At 40.4% G+C, this 26,131-nt stretch overlaps 1 protein-coding gene across 1 annotated transcript in view; it reads right to left on the reverse strand.

Annotated features, from left to right (window-relative positions):
* Positions 1–10,241: 10,241 nt before the first annotated feature.
* Positions 10,242–26,131, reverse strand: part of SLC15A5 (solute carrier family 15 member 5) — a 40,796-nt gene continuing 24,906 nt past the window's right edge. Inside the window, exons 7-9 of the mRNA XM_017726277.1 lie at positions 20,577–20,708; positions 12,440–12,548; positions 10,242–10,687 (exon numbers count right to left, since the gene is read on the reverse strand). Coding sequence (XP_017581766.1) covers positions 10,543–10,687; positions 12,440–12,548; positions 20,577–20,708 — 386 coding nt within the window. The 3' untranslated portion in view covers positions 10,242–10,542. The remainder of the gene's footprint in view (positions 10,688–12,439; positions 12,549–20,576; positions 20,709–26,131) is intronic.

The following is a 26,131-nucleotide window of genomic DNA, read 5'->3' on the forward strand; positions in this document are numbered from 1 at the left end:
ATGAGCAGGGACTGAATCTGATCACTGCCAAGCTCAGAAAAGGGAAGGAGACAGCTCCTCTCAGCCTCATTACAGACACCAGATGAACCAAGGTGCACATGCATTATGCATGAGGTAATTTGAAAAAGTTGTATAAAAAGTTTAAGTTGTGATTATTTGTCATCACTTTAAAAAAAAAAAAATCCCTGTCACCACTAGCAATAACATTTATTTACCAGTTATTCCAGTGTTATGCATTCAAAACAATAGCTATATTTTCTTTACTCTTTCTTCCAAATCCTCAATTTGAAAAGCAATTAAAAGATATCCCCAGATATTTGTCTGCGAGAGACTCAACTTCCTGATTTCTGCTGCTGATAGATATGAGGCAACATCACATAGGGGGAAGAAAAAGACGAGAGAAAACAAGTCATCCCAACCTTCTGTCAGACACTTTACAGCATAATGAGCTATGATGAAAAACAAGTCAAACGCTGAGAAAACAAGAAAGCTTGGAAATCTGATCTCCCTGACGGGATCGGGAGTAATTAATTATAACCCATGTGACCACTGGATGTCCCCACTGTTCCTGGAATGCAGCGCAGACACCAATTCCCTGGCAGTTCCAAACCCGAGGGACCTGACAAAGAGCAGTGAGTGTGCAAGGACACGGGCACCGACGATTCCTACAGCAATGGAATTCCCACTGCACACAGATGCACACGTGGGAGCAGAGCAGAGACCAGGGGAACAGCAGGTCACGCGCACACACTCTTGGAATACAGTTTCCACCAGGTTCACTTAGTGTCTACTTGATGGTTAATAATGCAACACCGAGTGAGGCTGGGTGACAGATCCTCAGAGGGAGCCAGGAAAGCAGAATTACTTCTGAGGAGATGTGAAAGAAGCCTGGATTAGAGCACTGCGTGCCATGGGGCAGACAAAAAAAGAGCCTTGTGCCATAACAGGTGAGAGGAAAGGTGAGCAGGAGCAGGGATGCCAGCACAAGGCCACCGAGAGCTGCCTGTCAAAAGCAGCCAAAAGAGCTGAAAAAACAAGGAGAACATCTGTAACACCCTGGGGTGCTCCTCATATCAAAGCTTTGAGGGCACTGGTGGATGAAAGCTGGGGAAGGCAAAGGAAAACAAAAACAAACCCCCAAATACACTAGGAAGACTACTTGTACACATCCTTCTTTTGAGGTCAGGTCACAAGAGGCTTAAGTTCATGTGAAGGAATAGAAGCCAAGGTGTAAGCATCAACTCATTTTTATTTATTTTCCCATGTGACAAAAAGCTAGACCTAATTCTTCCATCAAAGAAGACCCAAGTGCCTTGCTCGCTATGATAAAAAGGAAAGATCCCATCCTATTTTTAAAAGAAGGAATTTCCTACAAATGGATTCGAAAGCTAACTTCAAATCAGCCACGTGTCTATTTTGTGGACCTAGAAAGCTCAAGCTCTGATAACTTATGACTTAATTCACTCTTGAAATGAGAGGTTACACTGCAAAAAGCACCAGATCTGTCCCCAGCTCCCTTCATTAGCACAGCTCCCTGATGTTAGATGTTGAACTACAAAGCCAAGGGAAGGGCAGCGGAGACTCAGACAAAATAATATTTGAAGAGTGAGCACTCTGTGAAGGTGATGTGCAAGTTCATTCTCTCTCCTCCATCCGAAATCCCCTTCCTACTACTTGTAGAAACCTGATCAGTGAAGTGTCTGGCCCACAGCTGGTTTCACCTTGGACTTCAAAATGAAAGGCATAAAAACCCCAAGAGCAAAAGCACTAGCAGAAAGATACTAAAAACAGATGTAAACTGAGAACAAGTACCTGAATTGCACATTAAACTAGATCATGCCAAACTGGCAATTAGCATTATGTTCAGCTATTGTTTGTATTCTGATTAGTTACAGAGGCTATCAGGACAAGCGGAAACACAGAAGTAAAGGTATCTCCTTCAGCTTGGCTTCCTGGAAGGGTTTCCTCAGAAGGCTTTTGTGTTTTGTCCTTTATTTTCCCCCCCCCTCACTCTCTGTGTAAAAAGGATGACTGGTCTGACACACTGTGGATACTCTTTTGTTCAGATTTCAGATGTTCACAAAACAGAGCTGCACTGAAAAGGAAGGGGTTTTTTAGGGGGAGAGCCCTGGGGGAGGGAAGTACATGAATATATTTGAATAATAAACTAATTTGAGAATTTCATGGTTTGGAATTAAATTAATTAGGCACTCTGACTTGCTGGACAGTGAATCTTCAAGCTTGTTCTGCTTGTTTTGAAGTGATGCATATGCGCAAATGTGCCAGAAAACCCAGATAACTTTTGTTCCCTCCCCTTGATCTCATCTGTACTTTCAGATCAGTGGCTGACCACAATACAGACATTTTTATGAAGAATAAAATGGGTAAAGAGATTTGCTGAGATTTCACAATAATAAAAAAAATATTGTTACCTGTTAGGCTGACTTCTGGTAGTCACCACTCTCTTTTGCAGCATGTTGTCTGACAGACAGAAATCATTGTGTACATCTCAGCCTTCCAAAAAGTAGAGTTACTATCGTGGCTCTTCATCCAAAGATCTGAGATTGCTTAAAAATGTCAGGGATTCTTTATGACAGCTGCTCAAATTCTGAGTAGTTTCTTTATAGCTTTTGGCTCTCAGAGAGGATAAGTAACATATCTAATCCTGAGACCTGATTACTTTCCCAGGTGTGAAAGGGAAACTGTGCACTCTCATTTTCAGACTCACTGTTGGAAAGCTGGTTCTCTGGCACCTCCTTCACTCTCAAAACATTACATCTCCACTTGACTCCAAGCTGAAGTCAAGTAAGAGGGCTCTGAACTCTTCAGTGGTCAGCTTTTTGCATCTTAATCAGGTGCTACAATTACATAGGCCTTAATTATGGCTAACTTGTAAATTTAGGAGAAAATAGTAGCAAAAATAATTTCAAGAAACAGTCAAAATCCTTTGAGCCAAATATTTTGGACACAAAAGTTCAAGATTCCATCCAGTCTCTTGGCCCTACAGCCCAGAGAAGGAAGAGTTTAATTACTCTTATGTGAGGAAAACAGAGATTATTGATGCACTGCTAACGGTCCTTTCCAGTGCCTCCACAGGAAAGGTTTTGCCCATGCAAGCCAATGCCAATTAAATGGAGAAGTGTTAAAAGGTGTCCACAGAAGAAAAATAAAGACAAGACTTCGGCCAAGTTTATTCATACCTTTATTCTGTGGCATTTTTCCCTTATCAGTCATTAACTTAGCAGGGAAAAATTTGGTCCAGAGTTGCTACATTGTTCTCTGATTAATGTTTTAGCTAGTCATCAGTGATATAAAATTTGTGTCTGAAAGGGCTGTGTAGTCCAGCCCCAAACACTCACACTGCCTTCCTAGAGCCCTGATAAATCAGAACAAGACTACATAGTAAATCCTGTCTTGCACTAAGGAGTCTCACAAATTTGGTTTTGATTTTTATAAACAGATTGCTTCTTGAGTTGTCATTATTAGTGTGAGCTGGACAGCTTGAATTAGAGAATAATTTATTCCCTGTGCATTTCTAATTACAGAAAAGAGGTTCACTCACTGACACACTTGTCCGTCTTGTTCTTTCCTGTCTTTCAGGCATGGCTGATTGCAGCTAAATAGACAGACCAGCACAAACTGCACGAGAAACACAACTCTGTCAAAAAAGGACTGAAGTGTTACCATTAATTATTCTGGACCATGTGCTCATTTACAACAGATCTAACATGAGAAATATTCTCAGAGGTGTCAAACAGCCTCAGTTTCATAGGTGCATGGGGGTAGCACTGACTAAATGTTTGACTGACTGGTAGGATGTGACCTGCCAGAGACCCTTGAAGCTTGGGGATTTCATGTGCAATTTGTGTTTCAGCATTCAATAGATAATTTAAATTGGGCCGCTCTCTCTGAGCATTTCTGAAGGATCTACATGCCTGAGCCTGTGTCAGAACTGCACAAGTATCTAAAAAAACCCGCAGCAACCCCCCCTGAAAAGCAAACAAACAAACAAACCCACCCCAAAACACTTATGAACATCTGTGCAAGTGATTGTTTGGAACTCACTGCGTCTTGAAAAGGCTTGAAGAAAGTGAAAATGCCATTTAGTAAAGAATGCTGAAAAGTAGGAGTAACAATCACCGGGTGCATAGGAAGAGAGCTTGAAAATGCTAACTGGGGGAAAAGCACAAACCCCAATCACCTTGCTTTAGTTAACCCTTGCTAAAACAGAGGCTGTTGATTTAAATAACCGAGTAGAGAATAGTCCATTTCAGGCATTAATCAGATGAGCAAACTTTGCAAAGGCAAGAAGCAGTTGACTGGTAATTCACATTGGAACTGACAGGAGAAGCAGCACTGGATTTACTAAGTTATACCCTTCCACTACTTAAGCCAGAACTACAAAAGCACCCTTTTCTGGTCTTCTTTTTTTTTTTTTTAATTTAAATTTTTAAGTACAATATATATACTTTAGGTGTGCCCTTACTGCCACTGTGTTTAGTCTTTTTAACACCTGTGCAGTCTAACAGACAAGAACTCCCTCCACTCTCACGTGTTCTCATAAACATGAATTTCCTATCCCAAAGAGCAGCAATCAAAAGCTTCAAGGAATAAAGTAACACCATTTTCAAATGGCTAATAATCACCTCCCTCCCCTCTTCATACAGTTTGCTTTTTTTTTCAAGACCTGCACAATTTCTCTATTTGTATCTTTGCAATGAAGTTTCTTCCTTAAAGTTACAGGCATTCCCTAGTTCTTTTTTACAGAACATGTAAGGCTGCATAATATTTCTGCTGTTAAGGTGTTACACAATATTCTCACCTTTAAAGTTTAGTTTACAAACAGCTTAAGTTTAAAGAACATTTCCACTAAATGACAGCTCCTTATAACCAGTGACAAAGCTTGTTGAGGGGGTTATCATCTGTCAGCATGATACTGAAATCTCTCAGGTTTTTCTCCTGAACACTTTAAAAGGGAACAATTTCAAGACAACAACAAAACTCTATGAACCAAGATGAAGAAATTCAGAATTGCTTGTAATGCTGGGTTCACTTTCAAGCAGCATCCTCTTGTAACCTTCGGTTTACTATTCAACATTAGCTTTGAATTTATGATTTTGCTTGTTATCAAAGGTTGCTCCATCCTGCCAGCTAAACAGGCAGTATCTTCATATCACAGTCATTGACCATGCAATAAATGAAACTGAGGTAACTCACTGTGCCTTTTTATTAAGTGCTACTCTGACTACTACCCCCACTCTCATGGCAATCTTGCTTCTGAAGTTCACACAGCATGACAATAAAACCATTCAGGATCTGGTTTCAAAAGATGCTTTTTACCAGGCTACAAAGCAGGTAGGACAAACATCAACTGCTTTAAGGTTTGTTGATGTCCCTGCTGACTCCTTCTCGGTGATTGGGTTTTTTGGATTGTTTGTTAAGTGTTTCAGCTTTCAAAACATGTCTTCTGATCCAAAAGGGAAAAGAATATATATATTTAAATAATGAAAGGAGAATCCAGAAAATATGTATAACCTGCATTCAACTCCAACTGGTCAGCACACACTGCTGGGTATTCAAGATTCAGTTTCAAAACCTCTGTTCAAAGCTGAGCTCCTCCAGACGTGACAGTGCAGCCACTTGAACAGGAGTTTCCCATCTTAACAGGAAAGAAGCCTAACCCTCAAAAATGTAAAGTCAATATCTGCAGTATTTTCTAGACTTGAGCATTTTCTCAGGCGTGAGTTAGAAAGGAATGAGAATATTTTGGCTCTACAAAAAATTGTGGTGTTTGGAAAGGTGCTGGACTACTCCCCAGTCAACTGTAGATGCACATACTCCGGTTCCTTTATTTAAGCTGGGGAGAACAAACAACAGAATTCAGTCTCAAAAAAAACCAAACAAAATCAAAGTAGGAAAAGATGCTGGTCATACAGTATGTTAAAAAAACTTCCTGCTAATTTTATTTCTGAGAGTGTGTATCTCCCAACAAAATATAACTTGGTAGTCTTAGGGTGCAACATCCAGCACTCTGTAGAGATAAAATATCTCCAAAACACGCAAAAATCCCTGTCAGAGCTATTTCTTTTGCTCTTATTACTACTATTAGAACACATTAACTTTAAAGAGTCGGCACCACACAAGGAGACTTCATAAGGTTCAGATGTCAACCTTCTGTGATTCAAGGAAATCTGTATTTAAAGTTACAGACAGAGGTTGAAACTAGAATAATCTAAAGTACTACACCACCAGAATGTGACTTCTGTGGTGAGACTTTCTAGAGACCGGGAAGGTAGAAAGGAAAAGGCAGTTTTTATTCTGTTCAGAACAGAGAAATCACGAGGAAACTTGTGAATTTCCTTTTCTTTTCAGATGAAAAAAAAGCAGACTATCAAAACATCCTCTGGAAGGTAGCTGCATTTACCCTTGCCGAGGCAAATCTAGTACATGTTATAGCAAACAGACACCAAGCTTAAGTTAAAAGCTTTAGTTCTGCTCTGTACTTCTACTCTAAAATGCCACAAGGAAGGAATTCTCCTACCTCCCCTTTCCACTCACAGTTCCCACAGGACCTGAACAAGACTGATTTTCATGTCTAGTGGATCATGCACCTCTTTCCTCCATCACTGGCAGAAACAAATGGTTCTAGAAAATTTTCAAGAACTTTCAAGATGCGATAGTAACTTCAACTAAAAGAAGGGAAAAGCACAGAACAAGACAGCTCAGTTTAGTGCGGTAAAATTACCCCCAAGGTACTTTGATCAGACATTCTCAGAGTTCTTCACAAAAAAAAAAAAAAAAAAGAATGTCATTCTTTCTTTCATACATTCCTAGGGAATCTGATTCAAACAAATTAAGTAACTTGCACAAGGACACTCAAAGCCTCTGTAATGTCTAATCTGGGTTCTACCTTCTGACTACCACTGCTGAGCCTTAACAACTCCCTCTTTCCTCCACAAAGCTGCAGGCTTCAGCAAACAAAGCATTCCTTATAGCTAATTGGTATTACATAGAAACTCAACTGCTCTTATTTACAAAACTACAGATTTATGTCAAGCAAAGCCAATTATGCTTAATGTTTAAACTATTGCAGGTGCTCAATGACATTGTTGCTAGGCAGTAGAAGTGAAATTGCTCTTTTAATGCATCTTGTTCCAACTGGGAGCATGTGTTTTATCATCAGTGCAAACTTAACAGATGGAGATCTTAATCCTTTCCATCGAGTTTTCTTCAGCCCCCCCCCGCACACAAAATGGTGTCCCATGCATTTAGGCATAACTGAGGTGGTCTATGAACTGTCTGGGACAGAACTTGCTTTTTTTTTTTTTTTTTTTAATGTGTGTACGTGATTACAGTATAAAACATGCATTTAACCACTAAAAAGACACCCCCAAAATGTACCAGCAGTAATCAGCAGTACATCTGGTTATTCAAGGCTAGTAATGACCTCTGATGAGCACAGCACCTATTCAGTTATAACCAGAACTGCCCAAAAGCAACTTCTTCCAAAGTCAAGTCTGAATCTAGACTTCTTTATACTAATTCCACTCTGTGTTGGGAGAACAGTTAGAAAATTTAGGCAGTAATCAAACAGAAAACTGAAGTGGAATGTTTCTGGTCACTCCTAATCTCCTCTAGGAGGCAACTTCTTCCACAATACGTTTCAGAACTATAAACCTTTATGGTGAGGATTAAAGCATGCATATTCTGAATTTACTTTGTGCAGAGCAATGCATAATGGCAACAGGTGACCTCAAACACAAGCGATCAGATCTGAGTGCTTTGTTATCTCCCATGAAAACTGCCACATATCAACAAAAGGCTGAACAAAAGAAGGCTCTCCTAACGTTTTCCAGCTGTTTATTGCATCACTTTGTATGCACACACATCCTTATTTTTTCTGTCCTTTAATGGTTTTTTTAATGTTAAAAGTCTCTAAACTTTTCAGAAGTGAAGGGCAGCTTCCTTCAAAGTCAAGGCCAAACCTTTAGAGTTCTTTATGCTGATTTCACTGTGTGCTGGCACAAGACTTATATAATTTAGGCAATGCCCTGTATGTACAAAGGATTCCATCAGCTTTGACTGGAGTCCTAGATGCTTCAGTTCAAGAAAAATCCCTGTCTGTTGGTTTTAAGTGCGAAATTGCTCTGTCATAACAGTGAGATTGATTGACAGATTTTTGCATGTAGATTCCTCTGCTCCACCAACTGAGCTAAGCCAAAATTCAGCAACCAGTGCTCCCTTTTCTTCTGCCATCCATCTAAAAGGCCAAACTCTTTATTAAATCTGATAGAAAAAGCTTTTCTCCAGTCTGTGTGAAGAAGGCATCGAGCCTTCAGTAGTCAACTCTTCATCCCAAAGCCCATTCTAACTCACTGTCTTCCAGAGTACCTGTTTATGCAGGCTGCCCAACTGCTTCCTTCATTGCTGAAAGCCTTTCTTGCATGAGTGCATGCCAGGCAAGTCCTATCCAGGGAGTTAACTAATCCTCTTTTTCTTGCAGAATTATCTTCATCAGACAATTCAACTCAAATGGCTGCATTCTGTTATCAGCTGTCATCTATTCTCATGCTTCAGTTTCTGAGGAGAAAAAAAAAAAAAGAAACAAACTGGTCTCGGGAAGGTTGAAGCCTTTCAGCCTGAGAATGCAGCAGAGGAAACATTTTACCTTAAAACAGAGTTTCTAGTTCTCCTGTTCTTGATGTAAATGGTTCCAAACCACTGCTACTTTTGCAGTTTAAAAAAATAAATATTTATCAGTAGTTGTTAAAAGCATCTCCAGCCCAATCCTTTTCACTGGCCCAAATTTTAATTTTTACACCTTTATTACACAGTTTTTCTCCTTTGTGTATAACTCTCAAATGCATTGAGAGCAATCACATCCCTCCTGTCAGCAGACTCCAGCCAGCGTTTTTGTAGCTTTTCTGTGCAAGGACAAAGGTCAAGTATTCAAGAATTTCTCAGGAAAGAAACTAGTATTTTTCATGGCTTAAACCTGGGTCTATTGCAGTACAAATATGATTTAGAAAATAATACCTTACAAGCAAATAACTCTCAGGTGTCATGGATAAATTTACTCAAATATGTAGAAATTAGCCTGTCTTGCACTTTCCAGTGCCCTCAGAGAATAGACCCTTCAGCCTTTTGCTTTCTCTCCTCTCTCACAGCCCCAGTTCCAGCCCAGCTTGTGGAGCCACCTTGGGAAAACAAGTCTGTCCCTTGCTGGGAAGGGGTGTATTCACTACATTTTTCTCCCACTCCCACAATGCCCAGCCTAAAGTTACAGCATTAAGCGTGGTTAATGGTGCAGAAGAGATTTCCTTTACCAGCTCTTTTACAGTTTCAGCTCACAAATTGTGTCCCTTCAGTACATTATATCCTTTTAATGTAACTTCTCCTGCGGTAGAGCATTCCTCATACCTAGCAAGCATTCTGACTTAGCTGCCCCTTCTGTTAGGAACATCTTGATATCAAAGTGCTCCTTTAGTTTTTTTGGGTTTGTTTCCTTATCACAGAAAAGACCCCACTTCCATCATCACTCTTTTTAGTAATATGACTTTTAAAAGACATGTTAAGTGTTAGATTATTATCTCCCACAATAACAAAATCAGCCAATTTTGGGAGTGTTTAACACTGTGTGGATCTTTAAACTGGAATGCATTTTACCAATAATTTTTTCCCCCCATCTCCAGATGCATCTACCCTTTCCCAATCTTCTAAAACTAATTCCCTTCACCCCCTTTTAACCGGGCTGCAATTAGTAATTTTGATGTTAATATATTCCAGTCTCCTGTTCTCCTACTAGCAATTTTCTTTTTATCATCCTTTAGGAATGGCAAATCCCAGTGTTGCTGCCCGATAAGACTGGATGCCTCAGCATCCAGCATTTCAAGACACACTTTATGGACTGATGACTGGTATTCTTGTTTCTAGGGTATTTTTGGTAGATCTCAAAGCAATTTGCAAAGAAGGTTGATATGCCTGTGTCCATTCCACTGACAGGGAAACTTAAAGGAGCACCTTGCTAAAGGCTGGGGAGTAGACGTCCATTCCACTGACAGGGAAGCTAAAGGAGCACCTTGCTAAAGGCTGGGGAGTAGATCAGCAAGAGCCCAGAACAGCACACAAGACTCCCACCATTGCAAATATCAACCAGCCAACAGCAGATTCCAAAATTATTTGTAAATGATACTGTCACAAAGACATTTGCTAAACATACCTGCACATTTATTAATTTTTAACCATTCCTAAGTACAAATATATGTGCATGCCTGTTTCCATATAAAGATTAAAAGCCTCTCTCCATCAGCCATGACAGGCAGTGAGGTCTCATTGGCCTTGATGTGAATTATGACAGTGCAGCCTCCTTTGAGGCCAAACCCTATGAAGAATGCTATTTTGTTAACTTATAATAACATTATTATTCATCAGATAATTCATAAATACCAGGACATAGTTCCACTTAAGTACGCTGGGTAATTCATCATTAGAGAGCTGGTGGATAACACAATCAAAATTTAGTCAAACAAGGGTGACATTTTATCAGGTTTTCTCCATAGGAGACAGAATGGGAGAACTTTCCAGGACAGCATTATAATGCTTGATGGCTTTTTCATACTTCAAAAGTTTTTCTCCAGGAAGACATCCTCTGAATTCATTGGTGCAATCCTGATGCAGATTGTTGTATCTGGGGGAGATGATACAGTAGGAAAATAACAAAATAATCACCCTTTAAGGTTTTAGCTTCACCCATTGTTTATTAGACAATACTTTGTAAGTTATAGTGCCTTCCGAATCCTGGACTTCAAGGCAGCCAAAAAATAGGACAATGACATGCATTTTCCTAGAGCCTTTCAGAACTTCATGATGAGAAGTACCAAAGTGGGTGCAGATGTTATCAATACCTGTTCTGTGTCTTTTTAAAAAAAATTAATAATGAACATGCTTCCCCCCCCCCCAAGAAATTTTAGTGTATCTTTCCTAATTCAGAGTTTTAAAATATGATTTCCCCCCCCATGTCTAAATCAGTGTTTATCTCAATAGTCCTCACTTTTTTCTCCCCTGTGGGTTCTTATTCACCAAAAAATGAAACAATTACGTTTGACTTCAAAAACCATATTTCTTTTATGTTTTGGTTATCTTATTGAAAAATGAGGTACCATGAGATTCTGAAGAGAAATGTTGATTTGAAATAAATTTTTTAAACTGTTTGTTTTTCTATTTTTAGGAAGATTGGAGGTCAACGTATTTCCTCATAAAAACATGTTAAGATGTGGTGGAAATTTTTTTTTCAGTTTAAACCAATTTTATGTTAATTTTTTGACAACCAAAACCTTTTCGTTTTCAGCAGTAAATGTCACAAATGAAAATTTCAATTTACAGAAGAATAAAATCCCATTTCATAAGGAGAATACAAAGTACATGCAGGAGAAATGTTCTAGTTGCTTAAACGTTTTTTAGTTGTGACCCAGCCCACATTCAAAATAAGGAAATCACATTGGAATAATCCACAAGATGCTACGGTAAACTTTGGTGCTGCAAAGCTGGTGCTCTGAGCAGTAGAAAAAGCAATATTTTTGTCAAGAGTTCCAGAAGTGCACTGGCCTTGGAAGTTTTCTATTGCTCTCATCATCATATCCTTGCTTCATCAAGGTTCCTGCAGGATTCACATAGAACTGCCTCCCAAAGCCTAAGAGCCACTTGCACGTGACCCCTCCCACCAGTGGTGGCACAGGCTGCTTTCCCTCCCTCTTCTTGCCTTGAAGGGTTACTTTAACGCTGACAATAGAAAGTTAAGGGGGATTAAATGCTCCGGAGTTGTGAGTTCCTTGCATTTCGAAGGCAATACACAGGGATTAAACCTAGGCTCTATAGGTGGCATAAAGCTGCTTCCTGTGAGGGGGCTGAGAAATCCTGTTGTCTCTGGCTGGAAGTTGCTTCCATCCCATGCCCAGTGTCAGAAGATATCTGGGGGTTGTTGTGTTGAAACTGCTGCATGCAGCATTAACCTGCAGCGATGTGCTGCTTTCTCACCACCCCTCTGCCTGCTATCCTACACTCAGGATGTGAGCTCATTGAGAGACAGCAATGCTTTCTATAAATTGGTACAAAACCAAGGGCAGTGGAGCTCAGTTCCATGGCCAGTATAGCTTTAGGCTCCCCTCGAAACTCCGTGCCAACATATTCACACCCTTCTGTAAAGAATATGATGCTCTCCCTTTCTTTGAGGCTTTTTATAATAATGAGACTCCTTAAATATTTAAGGCTAATTGCATCAGTCTTTTTTTTTTTAAACCTCTCCACATTTTTCCTGTGAAACCTCTTTCCACATATGATCTATCACTACCAACTCTTTATTACACACTAGTTCACAGAATTTACAAGAACTTCTTCCTGCACCTACAGACAAAACATCAAGCTTCCATTTTCTCACACGTACCTGTGTGCAATGGTCCAGAACCCCAGGGTGTTCACCATCATTAAGGAAGCCAAGAAGAAGAAGAATCTCTCCAATTTACCTTCATGCAGCAAGTGTGGAAACCAGTTGCCTGGTAAAGCAGATATTTGAAGCAGAATTAGTTTGCCTTGCAGCATGAGATGTGGCTCACATGGAAGATACAAAGATAACTTATTGTGAGACACAATCCCCACAGGTGCTCTGACCCTCCCATAGCTATTGGTACAGATTTCATTCTCACAGCATCCATTGGGGATTTTTGAGCCCCATGTACTTTTGCTCTTGCTTTGCAGACAGGCAGTAGAGATCTAAAGAAACTAAAGAACTTCCCTAATAAATCTGAAGTGTACTGGAAAACCTAATCCTGCATAGCTACTGCTGTAATGACTGAACCACTTTCTGTCTGTATTGTTTTGTGAACGCAGCTAAATGAAAGTCAACTGTGAACATTTTAGGAAGGGCTAGAATTAAGGTGGTCTGTAGAAATCCTTACTTGTATCTCTCATTCTTTCAATAGTCTCTTCTTAATAAAAATTAAGAAAAAAAATTAAAACTCAAAACATTAAAAACACTCACTCCATTACCAAGATACTACCTGACAATTTACTTTACCTTTCTTTATAGCTGCCTTTAGCCATGAGTCTGTAAGGTGTCCTTTTCCTTCATTCAGTGTTTATTTACACAAATCAGAGCTTTTTCAACCAGGGTTTTTGGCAGTAGTGTCTGGGACACTTGGGCACTCCATTCAGCAGAGGACAGTACCACCTATATGCACATTGAGAAGCTTCCCTGCCTGTCTATTCCTGTGCACTCCAGTTTGTGCTGTAATGGTTTCAGTGTTGCTCACTGGAACCAGTCTGCAAACAAGCTCAGGTGGCAAATAACTATAGAAATCAAAATGGTTAAAAACAAAGCCAGCCCCGTCAGTCTGCAATTGAAGACAATCAGTACCTGAAGTGCCATAATCAACTACAGCAAAACCATCAAACCGAGGTGAAAAAAAAAGTTACAGTAGAAACTGAAGTTACAGAATATCAGAGACCTCTACAGTGCTGTAATGGCTGTTTACATGATTTGGGAATACAGGATATTTATTGCCTTTGAAGAAGGCAGATAGACTGTTTTCATTAGCAATTAATGAACAAACACAGGGTGTGAAACAGCTGGTGCAGAGAATGTGATGACCACACTCTCCACAGCTCAGGAGGGTTCACATCAGAGCAGTTCCCACTAACAGCTGGAACATATTAGACATGAGCTTTTTTTTTTGCTTAGTTCCATCTAAAAGGAATTCAGTTGTTTTCATGCTCCAAGATCATTCTGTGATGTAAATTGGAGATTATCAAGATATTTAGATTAAAAGCACACCTCTGGATCTGAACTACACCAGCATCAATGTGCCCAAAGTCACCTTTCTGTGCTGCATGAAAGTCTGGTGTCAAATCCTGCCCATCTAGTGTCGCTATTCACCCCTTGGATGGGGGAAGAAGGAAACCCAGCCTTCTTACCCCAGCAGTATTGTAAAAACCTGATGGTCTTAACAGATCTTTTGGCCACTAATGCCACTTTTACCCACTGAATGCTATCCTCAGGTTATTAATATTTTTCTGATTAGAGACAAAGAGCAGTTCCACAGCGCGGAAGAGACACCAAAAGATTACACCCTGCCAAACATACATTCACGTATTTACATTTTACTCTTCCCTCCACATTTCAGAGTTGTAAACACATTTCTTTTCAGAGCTGTTGCCTTTAGCTCTCCTGGGATTAACAGAGAACGACTGCTGTCAGTGCAGCAGTTTTCCCAAACTCCTCCACAGTTGTCTCCATGCCCTGTTACCTTTGTGCTTGTCACAGAGAAGAACCACCACACCTCTGCCTGCTCCCTTCCTTTTGTAGTGTTATCTCAGAGCCAGTTTTAAAAATCTATCATCTTACACTGTAAGTGACTGAGCTCCTAGGTGCTGTAACTTCATTTTAGTAGCTTATAAACTTTTACTGTCATAATTCACAATCAAGTAGTTTTTCATTTTGCATCCCCCAGGGCCCAATAGAAGGCAGAGAGAGAGCATGTGGATGCGATGAAAGAGAAAACATGCACGGGGGTCTGCACTGCAGCTTGCCAAAGCAGAGCTCACATTGTCTGCTGGGTTATTCACCTTGGCTGGGCTAACTACAGGAGCAGCAGGAGCTTCCTAATGGAATGGCATCAACAGTGGAACCTGAACAGAAAACATATACTTAAAAAAATTAATAAAAACCATTTTGCTGCTTCTGAGCTTCAAAGGTCCATTTGCACCATCCTCTGTCTTATCACTGATAAAGGCACCAGATAAAAGCACTGGAACTGGGCTTGTTGGTTCTATGAGGGTAGGAGGGCAGCCCAGCAAGCAGGAGATCTGGATTCTACTCCCGCTACACCATGGGTCTCCTCCACGGCCTGGGTCAAAGATCCTTGCTCTGCCTCCTCCCTGCTTCTTTCAGGAATTGCCATTGTTTAAACAGGGAGGCCAGGACAATGCCAGAGAGCCTCTGGTAAATCTAGATGAACAACAGCAAGGCAGGGACAAAATCAGATAGGATATGGCAAGGCTCCAGCTGCCATAGAGCAGCACACTTTTCCCTCTAGTTTCCTGCTCTGTCCAAACCAAGAGGTAAGATCAAGGCTTCCTTTTCCTTTCAGAGAGGGACAACAGGGTTTGTTAGGGGTAGGCCTTCCTCTACAGAGGAACAAGGATGGCAGCAGCCCTAAGGTTATCCAGACTATAATCCTTCCAATACACATTCTAATATATCAATGGATGCAGCAAAAATTAATATAACCATTTCCTACTTTCAGCCAAAAAAAAATTACTTCTCACTCTTTTTTCTTTCATTAATTTTCCTTTTTATTTTTTTTTCCCATGAAAGAGGGGATAAACCTGGACTACATTTACTTCTACTTATACTCGCTTCACAGAGAATCCTCTCCTCTGCTTGCAGGAAGCCTTGAGAGAAGAGTCATCTGTGCTAAAACATCACCCACGTGTTTCAGGCACCAAAACTCCCTTCAGATGCTTTCACCCCGACCCTACTAACACCTCCCACAAGCTGTCTGCAGACTCCAGCACCCTCCACTGACTGCCTTTGGGGTTCATACTTAGAGGATCTTACTCTCAGCCATGAACATCAGGGACCCCCTGGGCCAGTCTGTTTGGTTTTGCTGGAGTTTCCAACCCTGGGCACCGCTGTGTTTGAAGAGTCCAGCACCTTCCCATCCTCGACTCAGCATGCAATATGCAACAATTCACTTTCCCCCAAAAGAGACTGCCTTTGGGCTCTGTGCATCCTTTACTTTTCTATGGAGATTGCCAACAGAAGTGGCAATTACAAGGTTGGTTTGTCACACAGATAATTGCTCACTGGGAATTAACTTTCCACAACGAGCTCCTGATTTCCATTTTTATACCAACAATAGAAATACTTCATAGCATGAATCACCACAAAGAAACAGAAATTTCCTTTAGGTGTATTATTTTAAACAGATTTTTCTACTGGTTAGAGGTGAATTGGTTATGTATTTTACAGCAAATTTAGAACAAGTTGGAAAATGAAGTCTAGGCAGAATCAGTTCCTCAAGTCTGCTCTACAATCATGGAAATAAAGCTCCTGGTAAAATTTCACTGACGTTTTGGAGTCCTATCAATTTTGCATCAAAATCACTCCGTTAGTTCAAGAAGAATGAATATTATACAATACCAAGAGGAAACAACTGATCCTACTAAAACAGACGGAGGTGGTGGTGAAGCAGAGATTAGGACATGGACAAAAACTTTCCTGGGCTGTTTCTGGTGGATGACTGACAGCAAGGAGCTGCTGACAGCAGCAGCCATCAAAGAAAACCTGAAAAGGGCTGTAAGCCAGTCTTTGACAAATATTAGTGCACACAAGATATCTGCTACTGTGGTGGCACCCTCAGAGAGCTCAAGGGAAAGTTGCACAGGGAGGCATCCAGGATTTTTCGCTGAATAACTCTATCCTATTTTATTATGAGGAAAACCTTGAAGAAAAAACAAGTCAGTCATATGACAGAAGTTACTTTACCCTGTGCCATTCCTGTATTTTTGCAGCTATCCTGAAACCCATGCTGTGACTATAGAAAACATTTAATTCATGTTTTAGAAAAGGCTTGTATTGCCTTCCTTCATTTCATCAACTTAGTGGGCATATATTTAGTGTTTAATCATATCCAAATTAAAGTCTCACTCTGCCTCTAATCCCTATTAGCTAAGTAGGCACCAGTGGACACCACCATCTGGACTGCAAGAAATATCCTTTAGCTTTATCATCTTTGGTATTTAGAATCACACAAGACTAAAATGAAAAAAACAACAAAAAAACCCCAACAAAACCCAACCCAAAAAGCCCAACAAACCCAAACCACAAAAAAACCACCAACGATCCTCTAACTGCAAGCAGGAAATCTGTGTCTGGGGCAGTTTCCTTCCTCTGACCTTTTTTAATTTTTATTTCTTTCTTACGTATTTATATTAATATTTCTAGAGAAATATATTCTGAAATGATTGGCATAGGAGGACAGGTTTTGTCTTGCATCTTCTTCCGTTAAAATGTTAGGAGAGGTAAGAGATCCAAAAGAAAGCAGTTTCCCAGCTTGTACTGAAAATATCACTGTCACCCATCATCTGTTTGCACTCGTCAGATTTTTAAAAAAAGTCTTATTTTATCATATTCACACCATCCTCCATAGATGCGTTAAAAATGATTAATGCAGCTTTGACTGTGACTGATATCTGATCAACTTTGCCAATAAAAACCCAAATAAAATTCTAAACTAGTGACATAAAATAGGATATAAAAATGTTTAAATTTTGTCAACACCCTCTGTGCTCCAACACTTCAAAATACACACTGGAGGATCTACTTCGCTGCAGGAACATAGAAAACATGGTCTCAATTGCTTAGAGATGGGAGAACCAGAAATAGTCTTGGCTCAGGTTTTAGTGATACAGGAACCATGGGACAAGACAAAAGCATTCATAGCTTGTATTAAGAGTCACTTACCAAGCCTTGTTAAAGCTTACAGAACCATTTCGTGAACACTATCCTCTCTTTCAGCTAAAGAGAAAGAACTTATTCTTCCAATATAAATAAATCAGCAAATTAGCTGAGCTTATTTTTAGGAAGAAAAACAAAAAAGGGTTCTGGCTGGTTTGCTTTACTTCCGGCTCCATAAATTGTCCAGATACCAAATATTTACAAGCTCTTTAAACAGATCTGAAAAAAATACCAAATGTGACCAATAATAAAGCTTAATTTGTGTCATTGGACTGTAATTTGACCTAAGAGAGGTCACAAATTCGTTCCCTACAGCAGTGTCATCTCTAGAGGGATCATTAGGCAACCACTAGGGGTTAATAAATTAAAAAAAATATTATTTTGTTGATTGCCATGAGCACCAAAGTCCACTGTAAGAAGCACAATTGGAAAAATACAGATGGAACAAAAAATTAGTGTGTATAATGTTTCTTACCGAACTAGGAGAAAACCAAAACTGAGCCTAAAATGAGCTTTTCGTTTTGCTATAGTCTATGCCCACCTACAAAAGTCTGATCCCAAATCTACTTTGATTTAGGAGTCAGCAGGACAAGAGCCTGGCACGAGCAGAGGAGTGTTATAACACAAGTGAACTTACAGGAATATCACCATCATTTGCAAGCTGTGTATTGAATGAATTGTGGTAACTTGGAATAATTAATCTTATTCAAGCAAGGAACACTGGGAAAGAGACATCCAGCGAGATCCCAATTATTTTTAAAAATAAAAAGTGAGAGCCCAGTAATATGTTGTTTACATATTAACAGGGCAAGTAATCTCTAACACTCTTCTAACTAGAGCAACAGAGCAATCACTGAGCATTTTTCACTTTACTCTCCCTGAAGCTTTTCAAGTTTTGCAGAGGACTTTTCCTCCTTAGCAGTAGTCATTCCCGTTATAGCACCTGAATCTGAATACAGACTTTCACTGATTCCCTTGGAAATTTCACAGTGACTTTTGCTCAGGATAATGGTGCAGTTAATTCCACCTACAGGAACAGCAGGTCTGACAACATTAAACAAAGACAAGTTATAGCTTTGGGGGAGGAAAAAAAAAAAGCTAAGTTAAGAAGTTTGCCACCCAACTTTCTAAGAGTGAAGAATATTTTAGCCAGGAAATTTTTCAGTTTGCTCAAAAATCTTGAGCAAAAGGGGTTAGAACGTTACAACTGCAGCCTGTGGAGAATTTAGAGAGTTCAGCCTTCTTGGTCTCAGCCAGGAAAAGAATTTGTAATCTCTGTTAAAACAGTATTTCTGGCAAGAAAAGAACGTTTCCTTTTTTGAATCAATTAAATGTTTTCATACAGACTCACAGAAAAATAATTAATCACCTTGATAGAAAACCAGACAAAAATCTACTGAATTGCAAACCAAATGCAAAAATTGGTTTCCTCCATCACTTTGTATAGAAATACTCTGTAAAGAAATTAATTACATAATAGTGACACAACATAGACAAAATATTTTGGTGCTGACATTATGCTTAATTATTTTATAATTAATTATTTTATAATTTAATTATTTCAAAAGTCAAATTGCAGTAAAATATGTCAGTTTTACTAAACATTGCAATCTCATAAAAATTAATAGTTTTCATATTTTGGGAGGAAAGAAAAAAAGTCAGCAACACAGTCTGTCTTAAACTGTTTGTTTCATTGAACCCATATTGCACTGAACTCACAGTAATGAAAAACAGCCTTTTCCACTGGGGGATATTTGAGGAGATCACTTCTCCACACTGAATGCCTTGGTGCTTAATAGTTCTTTGCCCGATTCATTTGTGTAAACATTCCTGTTTTTTACCCATCTCCAGGTGATGTTTTTGTACCTCGTGATAAAATTTTAATTGAATTTTTAACTGAAAAACAGTACTGCATGACAAAGCATCATTTGTTTGTTCAGATCTTGCAAGTAGGAATAAAAATTTCTTGTCACACTTTCAAAACACCCACTTTCGCTTGTTTTTAAATTACATGATTCTTTACACAGGAAAGAAAAGGACCCAAAACTTAACCCTAAACAGTCACAAAATCCTGCAGCCGTGGCAATTGCAATGGTGTCATGCATTGGGGCCAGCAGTTGTGGTCTTTAAAGAACAGTTCTCTGTAACAGTTCCACCAGAGCTTATTGATAGCACATTAAGAAATATTCCTTCAGCACGTGGGACTATTTCAAATTTATGAACAAAGGGAGACTCTTGTCCCTCAGTTCAAGAACTCAAGTGCTTCACTTGTTAAATTTACTCGTGAAACGAGTCTGTTCTGTATTGAACAAAGATTCATCAGCAAAGGAAAAATGACTTTAAGAAATTCCTGGCTTTTCTTGAAAGTCAATAACCCAGGAAAAACTCCAGTTCAGGGCTTACACTAAATACACCTCAACAGAAGGCTGAAGTGCATCTGAAATAACTCCTTTGGAAACAGGAAGTTTTCCGGGAATTGCAGCATGCATCTGCAAAAGGGCAAGCCCTCAGTGGGACTGTATTGTCACAGAATCTGGATCTTCCAACAGCTGGGCAAAGGCAGAGGTGTAAAGAAGGCAGGAGAGAACTGATCCAGGAAAATGAGCTCCCCAGACAAGTTTGAAACCCTCAACCCAACCTCATTTTCCCTACAGCCCAGTGGGACAGACAGAAGGGAATATTCTCCATTCTTTAAAGCACCAATCTTGCTCTGGAGGCCAGAGGCTTCCATGTAAGTGTGAATATCATGAATGTACTTCTTCATGAACATAAAAAGGTGCTTCCTAGCCAATTTATTTTCAGTCTTCCAGAACGGAAGTAGAGAGATTGGACAGGAGGACTTCCTGCAAGATGCCATCCTCTAATTACTCCGACTATCAAAACTAAGATGACTCATTAAAATTGGATGAATACAGCTGGAAGGCTATTTCCTATCTTAATTCCATCTTAATTGTGAGAGCAAATCAATAAAACTTTGGCATCCCTTTTAATTCTGCTGCCTGATTCTCCAAATCAATAATATTAGAAAACTGCTCAGGAACACCAGTCATGAGCATACTCTTACCTTGAGTGCCTGTGTGGGCTGTCTGAACAAAGAAAGCTCCCATAAAGCAGCCAGCTCCATTAAAGAGAGCTAAAAAATGCATGGAAATCCCTCTCATTCTTTCAGGCACAAGCCAGAATGAAAGTAAGGAACCTTAGAAAGGAAGCAGATACAGTTACAAGTTAAAAAAGGAAAAAAAAAAGGAAGCTAAGTGTTGGTAGAACATCGATAACAAAAAACAAACAAACAAAAAAAATCATCAAAGCGTCTCTATTAGTGAATTTCCATATTTTATACAGAGAATGTACTTGCTGCAGAAGAGCAATCAGATGTGTTAGTATGCACCCTATAACCTCCTTAAATGAATATCTGTAATAAACCACCCCCATCCAACTATCCACGTTCCACAAGTACACCAAGATCTTTCCCCCAGACAGTTGCTTGCACCTTTTAAAGCCTCAGACATAAGCAAGAGCAGAGAAACACCACCATGTAAGCATGAAGACAGTGGATGTGATATTTAACTGCAGAACAGCAGGACCTTCTATCCCAGAGTCAGTGCAGCACAGCCATTGTTTGGAAGCAAATACCTCCAAAATCTAGAGCTCTGCCTTAATTTGAACAGTTAGCTTGCTTTACCTTAAGGCTGGACAATGCCTCTCGTCCCCAGAGTGCAACCCCCAGGCTCACTGGCTCATTTTTAAGACATCATTCTTCACTTTCTTGCCAGAAGCCTAAACCAGAAGCAGCAACAGCTTTGGTGGTGAGGGGAAGCTGTAGCATGCTGTTGTAGCATGGATGACTACAAATTATCCCACCAGCTGTAATTTGGCTGTAACAGCAAGACTTTATGGTAGCTGTTCTTTTTGTGCAATTTTCACTGATCATCAAAAACTTTTGTTTCCTAATTTCACTCCTTGAGTTCTCATCCACACTTTTTCCTCCCAAAACCAGAGCGTCCCCACCTGCTTTATTAGTTGAATTAGAATGCCCTCCAGCTTGAAAAACTTGCCAGCAGAGGATCCTATTTGGACACTGAGTTGCCTGAAGCACCTCTGAATACAAATGAAACTTTGCAATCACCACCTTTCACCATTTTTAATTCGGATGTCCAAATGAGAGCTTTGAAAACACATGAAAGAAAAAATAGCACAGACAGTGTTTTCTCCCTCATTCACAATAGGAACCAGAACCCTGAGGTCAAGAGAAAGCAGGTGAGCCTGGGACACCATCTGTAGCAAGTCTGAAGCGCTGCACAGCTAATCTGAGCCATTAACAGACTTTAAAGTTTCTGGTTGTTCCTCCTTTCTAAAAGCAGGGGTGCAAAACATGCATCTTGGTCAAATTCAGCCTGGGTAATTGCATCCTACTTACCTAAATTGCCCCTGCTGTTTCAATAGCCTACTCCAATCCTCCCTTTCCCCACGGTGCTGCTGGGAACTATTAAACAGCTGCTGCATTTCCCCCTGGAAGCTACTGCATTTCATCGGTGGCTGAAGCCATCCCCAATATATCCTCTAACTAACAGAGCTGTAGTTTCCTGGTTTAAACCAAGCTAGGGCTACAAATTCAGCCTGTCAAAGGCTCGTGAGAACTTTGTAGCACTGTGGAGGAGAGCAATACAATTGTTTTATTTTATTTTTAAGACTTCCTTAGCGGTAGAGGAATATTGAAGGCAGATATACTTCTAAGAGATGCTCACGCCACTTGAAGCAGGTGATTGTTCAAATCACCTATCAATAAGATAATGAAACATATTGTATAAACACAGTTCTAAGTATCAGGGAGCAAATAATAGAATAGCTTGGGTTGGAAGGGACTTTAAAGATCACCCAGTTCCAATCCCACTGCTGTGGGCAAGGACACCTCCCGCAAAACAAGGTTACTCAGAGCCCAACCTGGCCTTGAACACTGCCAGGGATGGGAGAGTCACAGCTTCTCTGGGCAACCTGCGCCGGTGCCTCACCACTCACAGTAAAGAATTTTCCTCCTGATAACTAATCTAAACCTACTCTCAGTTTGAAGCCATTCCCCTTTGTCCTGTCACTACATGCCCTTGTAAATAATCTCTCTCCGTCTTTCTTGTAGGCTCTTGTCAAGTACTGAAATGACACAATTAGGTCACCTTGAAGCCTTGTCTTTTCCAGGCTGAACAATCCCAATAAGAGGTCTTAATGAAGACAGAGAGTTCAATGTGCCAAATCTAACTTCTCTAACCAAGCTCTTCAGAAATGAGGAATCTTCTTTCTTCCCTCTGCTTAAGAGTGAGCATTTCCCTGTTAAGCTTGGATCATGTACTTTAAGGTCCAGTAAATTATCATGATAATTGAATTTGACCTTCTGCATAAGAAAGGCAGTAAAGCATCAGGAAAGGTGAAACAGCTCTGTAAGTATCTAGGCTGTCATTAACATCCACGGAGATCCACTGAACAGCTCCTGAACAGCAATTCCGTTCAAACTGACGTAGAAAGCTAGAGCTCAGATCAGCAGCCTGAATGCAGAGGCTTGGTACTGCTGGAGATGATTCAGTGGACCTCAGCCACCTGCACCGGGCTGCCTGATACAGTGCAAGACCTGGTGGAAAACCAGGCTCTTTGTCCAGCAGCAGCTGGAGGTCACAGAAGGTAGAGAGCATGCTTGCCCTGCCTGCCCAGCTGAGACACTCCATGACAAACAGGGCCAGACAACAATTTGTGGGCAAGGGAACAGAAGCCTTCTTCCCCATCAGCTAAGCAATATGCTATTTCAGGCACCTCCCTTCAGCTTTTTACATGCAAGTCTCACGTTCAGACTTAGTCCCATTTAGCTGGGGCTTTAAGTCACACCTCTCACTGCAGCTCTAAGCACGATGCTTAATCTCTACTTAAATGGGGAAGGACAGCTTTTCTTCCTAAGAAATTCTAACCACAACCCTTTAAAAAGATCTTAAAAAAAAAAAAAAAAGGGACAAAACCCGCCAAGAGGGAGCTAACTAACAGAGCTGTAGTTTCCTGGTTTAAACCAAGCTAGGGCTACAAATTCAGCCTGTCAAAGGCTCGTGAGAACTTTGTAGCACTGTGGAGGAGAGCAATACAATTGTTTTATTTTATTTTTAAGACTTCCTTAGCGGTAGAGGAATATTGAAGGCAGATATACTTCTAAGAGATGCTCACGCCACTTGAAGCAGGTGATTGTTCAAATCACCTATCAATAAGATAATGAAACATATTGTATAAACACAGTTCTAAGTATCAGGGAGCAAATAATAGAATAGCTTGGGTTGGAAGGGACTTTAAAGATCACCCAGTTCCAATCCCACTGCTGTGGGCAAGGACACCTCCCGCAAAACAAGGTTACTCAGAGCCCAACCTGGCCTTGAACACTGCCAGGGATGGGAGAGTCACAGCTTCTCTGGGCAACCTGCGCCGGTGCCTCACCACTCACAGTAAAGAATTTTCCTCCTGATAACTAATCTAAACCTACTCTCAGTTTGAAGCCATTCCCCTTTGTCCTGTCACTACATGCCCTTGTAAATAATCTCTCTCCGTCTTTCTTGTAGGCTCTTGTCAAGTACTGAAATGACACAATTAGGTCACCTTGAAGCCTTGTCTTTTCCAGGCTGAACAATCCCAATAAGAGGTCTTAATGAAGACAGAGAGTTCAATGTGCCAAATCTAACTTCTCTAACCAAGCTCTTCAGAAATGAGGAATCTTCTTTCTTCCCTCTGCTTAAGAGTGAGCATTTCCCTGTTAAGCTTGGATCATGTACTTTAAGGTCCAGTAAATTATCATGATAATTGAATTTGACCTTCTGCATAAGAAAGGCAGTAAAGCATCAGGAAAGGTGAAACAGCTCTGTAAGTATCTAGGCTGTCATTAACATCCACGGAGATCCACTGAACAGCTCCTGAACAGCAATTCCGTTCAAACTGACGTAGAAAGCTAGAGCTCAGATCAGCAGCCTGAATGCAGAGGCTTGGTACTGCTGGAGATGATTCAGTGGACCTCAGCCACCTGCACCGGGCTGCCTGATACAGTGCAAGACCTGGTGGAAAACCAGGCTCTTTGTCCAGCAGCAGCTGGAGGTCACAGAAGGTAGAGAGCATGCTTGCCCTGCCTGCCCAGCTGAGACACTCCATGACAAACAGGGCCAGACAACAATTTGTGGGCAAGGGAACAGAAGCCTTCTTCCCCATCAGCTAAGCAATATGCTATTTCAGGCACCTCCCTTCAGCTTTTTACATGCAAGTCTCACGTTCAGACTTAGTCCCATTTAGCTGGGGCTTTAAGTCACACCTCTCACTGCAGCTCTAAGCACGATGCTTAATCTCTACTTAAATGGGAAAGGACAGCTTTTCTTCCTAAGAAATTCTAACCACAACCCTTTAAAAAGATCTTAAAAAAAAAAAAAAAAGGGACGAAAACCGCCAAGATGGAGTTTTATCTCTTTTCTAAAGGCTAATGTAATCTTCCAGTCATTGGACTCCAGTTGTGTCCCAGTGTGCTAGATTAAAAAGCCTTATTCTACCAGCAATATTCTTCTCATGCTTTTGCATGAGAAGACTGTAAGCAAGTCACCTCCTAACCTCTTTTTTGTTAAGCTAAACAGAGAAGGTCACAGTTTTCAGTTACACTTAGCCTGTAACCTAGAAACCAAATTACCTGCCTAGAAACCTGTCTCAGTTAAGTACTTGAGAGCTATCAGATGAAGAGGCATTATGAAAGTGCTAAGTATTTAAAACTAGGGAAAATTACCTTTTTAGTGACAGACTGTGACCCACAGCTCTCAGTAGTCTGAGTATAAGAATGAAGCTGAGATACTGAAGTTATTTCCTACTCTTAAATAAAAACCTGAACATTTCTGGGGTTGTACTAGAACAAGAGACTCAACCCATAGAATTAAATGCCTGCAGAGATCAGCCCATCAAGTACTTTACCTGTGTCTCTAAGTGAATGTTGCTTAGATTATTTTTATAATACTAACTTTTTTTTTAAAGCTCTGCAAGGTAAAAACACTGGTAAGCACTCTGCATGCTCCTCAGAAGAAAATAAGCCTCAAAAATGTCAGTGTAGACACAGAAAAGTAAATTATGGAAAGCAGAAAATGTTCACACTCACAATCAAGAGTATATGTGGATATACATAGTGCATGGATGGCAGGCACAAGCTGAGCTCTGCCTGTGCTCTGAAAAACAGGGGTGTTTATCTCTGGCTCCATGTCACAAGCTAGGACATGATGATCTGTGGAGGCATGTTCTCATGACTCCTGATTGGAGCAGTAACAAAAATCTGGCAGCTGCCTACACCATTCTCTAGGTTAACCTGTCACTGTTACCTGCCCACATATGCTCTGTGCCAGTGGAAAACACGTAACAATTCTATTAGCTGGGCCCACAAATGAAAGGTGTTAAATTGCTTCACCTTGCTCTGACTGTGGCCTTTACAGTGGTCACAGAGCATAACCCCAGCTCAGCTCTCATGTTTTTGTTCCATCTCAATAAAAACATCACAGGGGAGCTCAGGTCAGAAGGGACTTCAGGAGCTCATCCAGTCCAGCCCCTGCCTGCAGCAGGTTCAGCTCCAAGACCAAACGGGGG

This window comes from Corvus brachyrhynchos, unplaced genomic scaffold (assembly GCF_000691975.1).
Source record: "Corvus brachyrhynchos isolate BGI_N302 unplaced genomic scaffold, ASM69197v1 scaffold191, whole genome shotgun sequence".
Lineage (NCBI taxonomy): Eukaryota > Metazoa > Chordata > Aves > Passeriformes > Corvidae > Corvus > Corvus brachyrhynchos.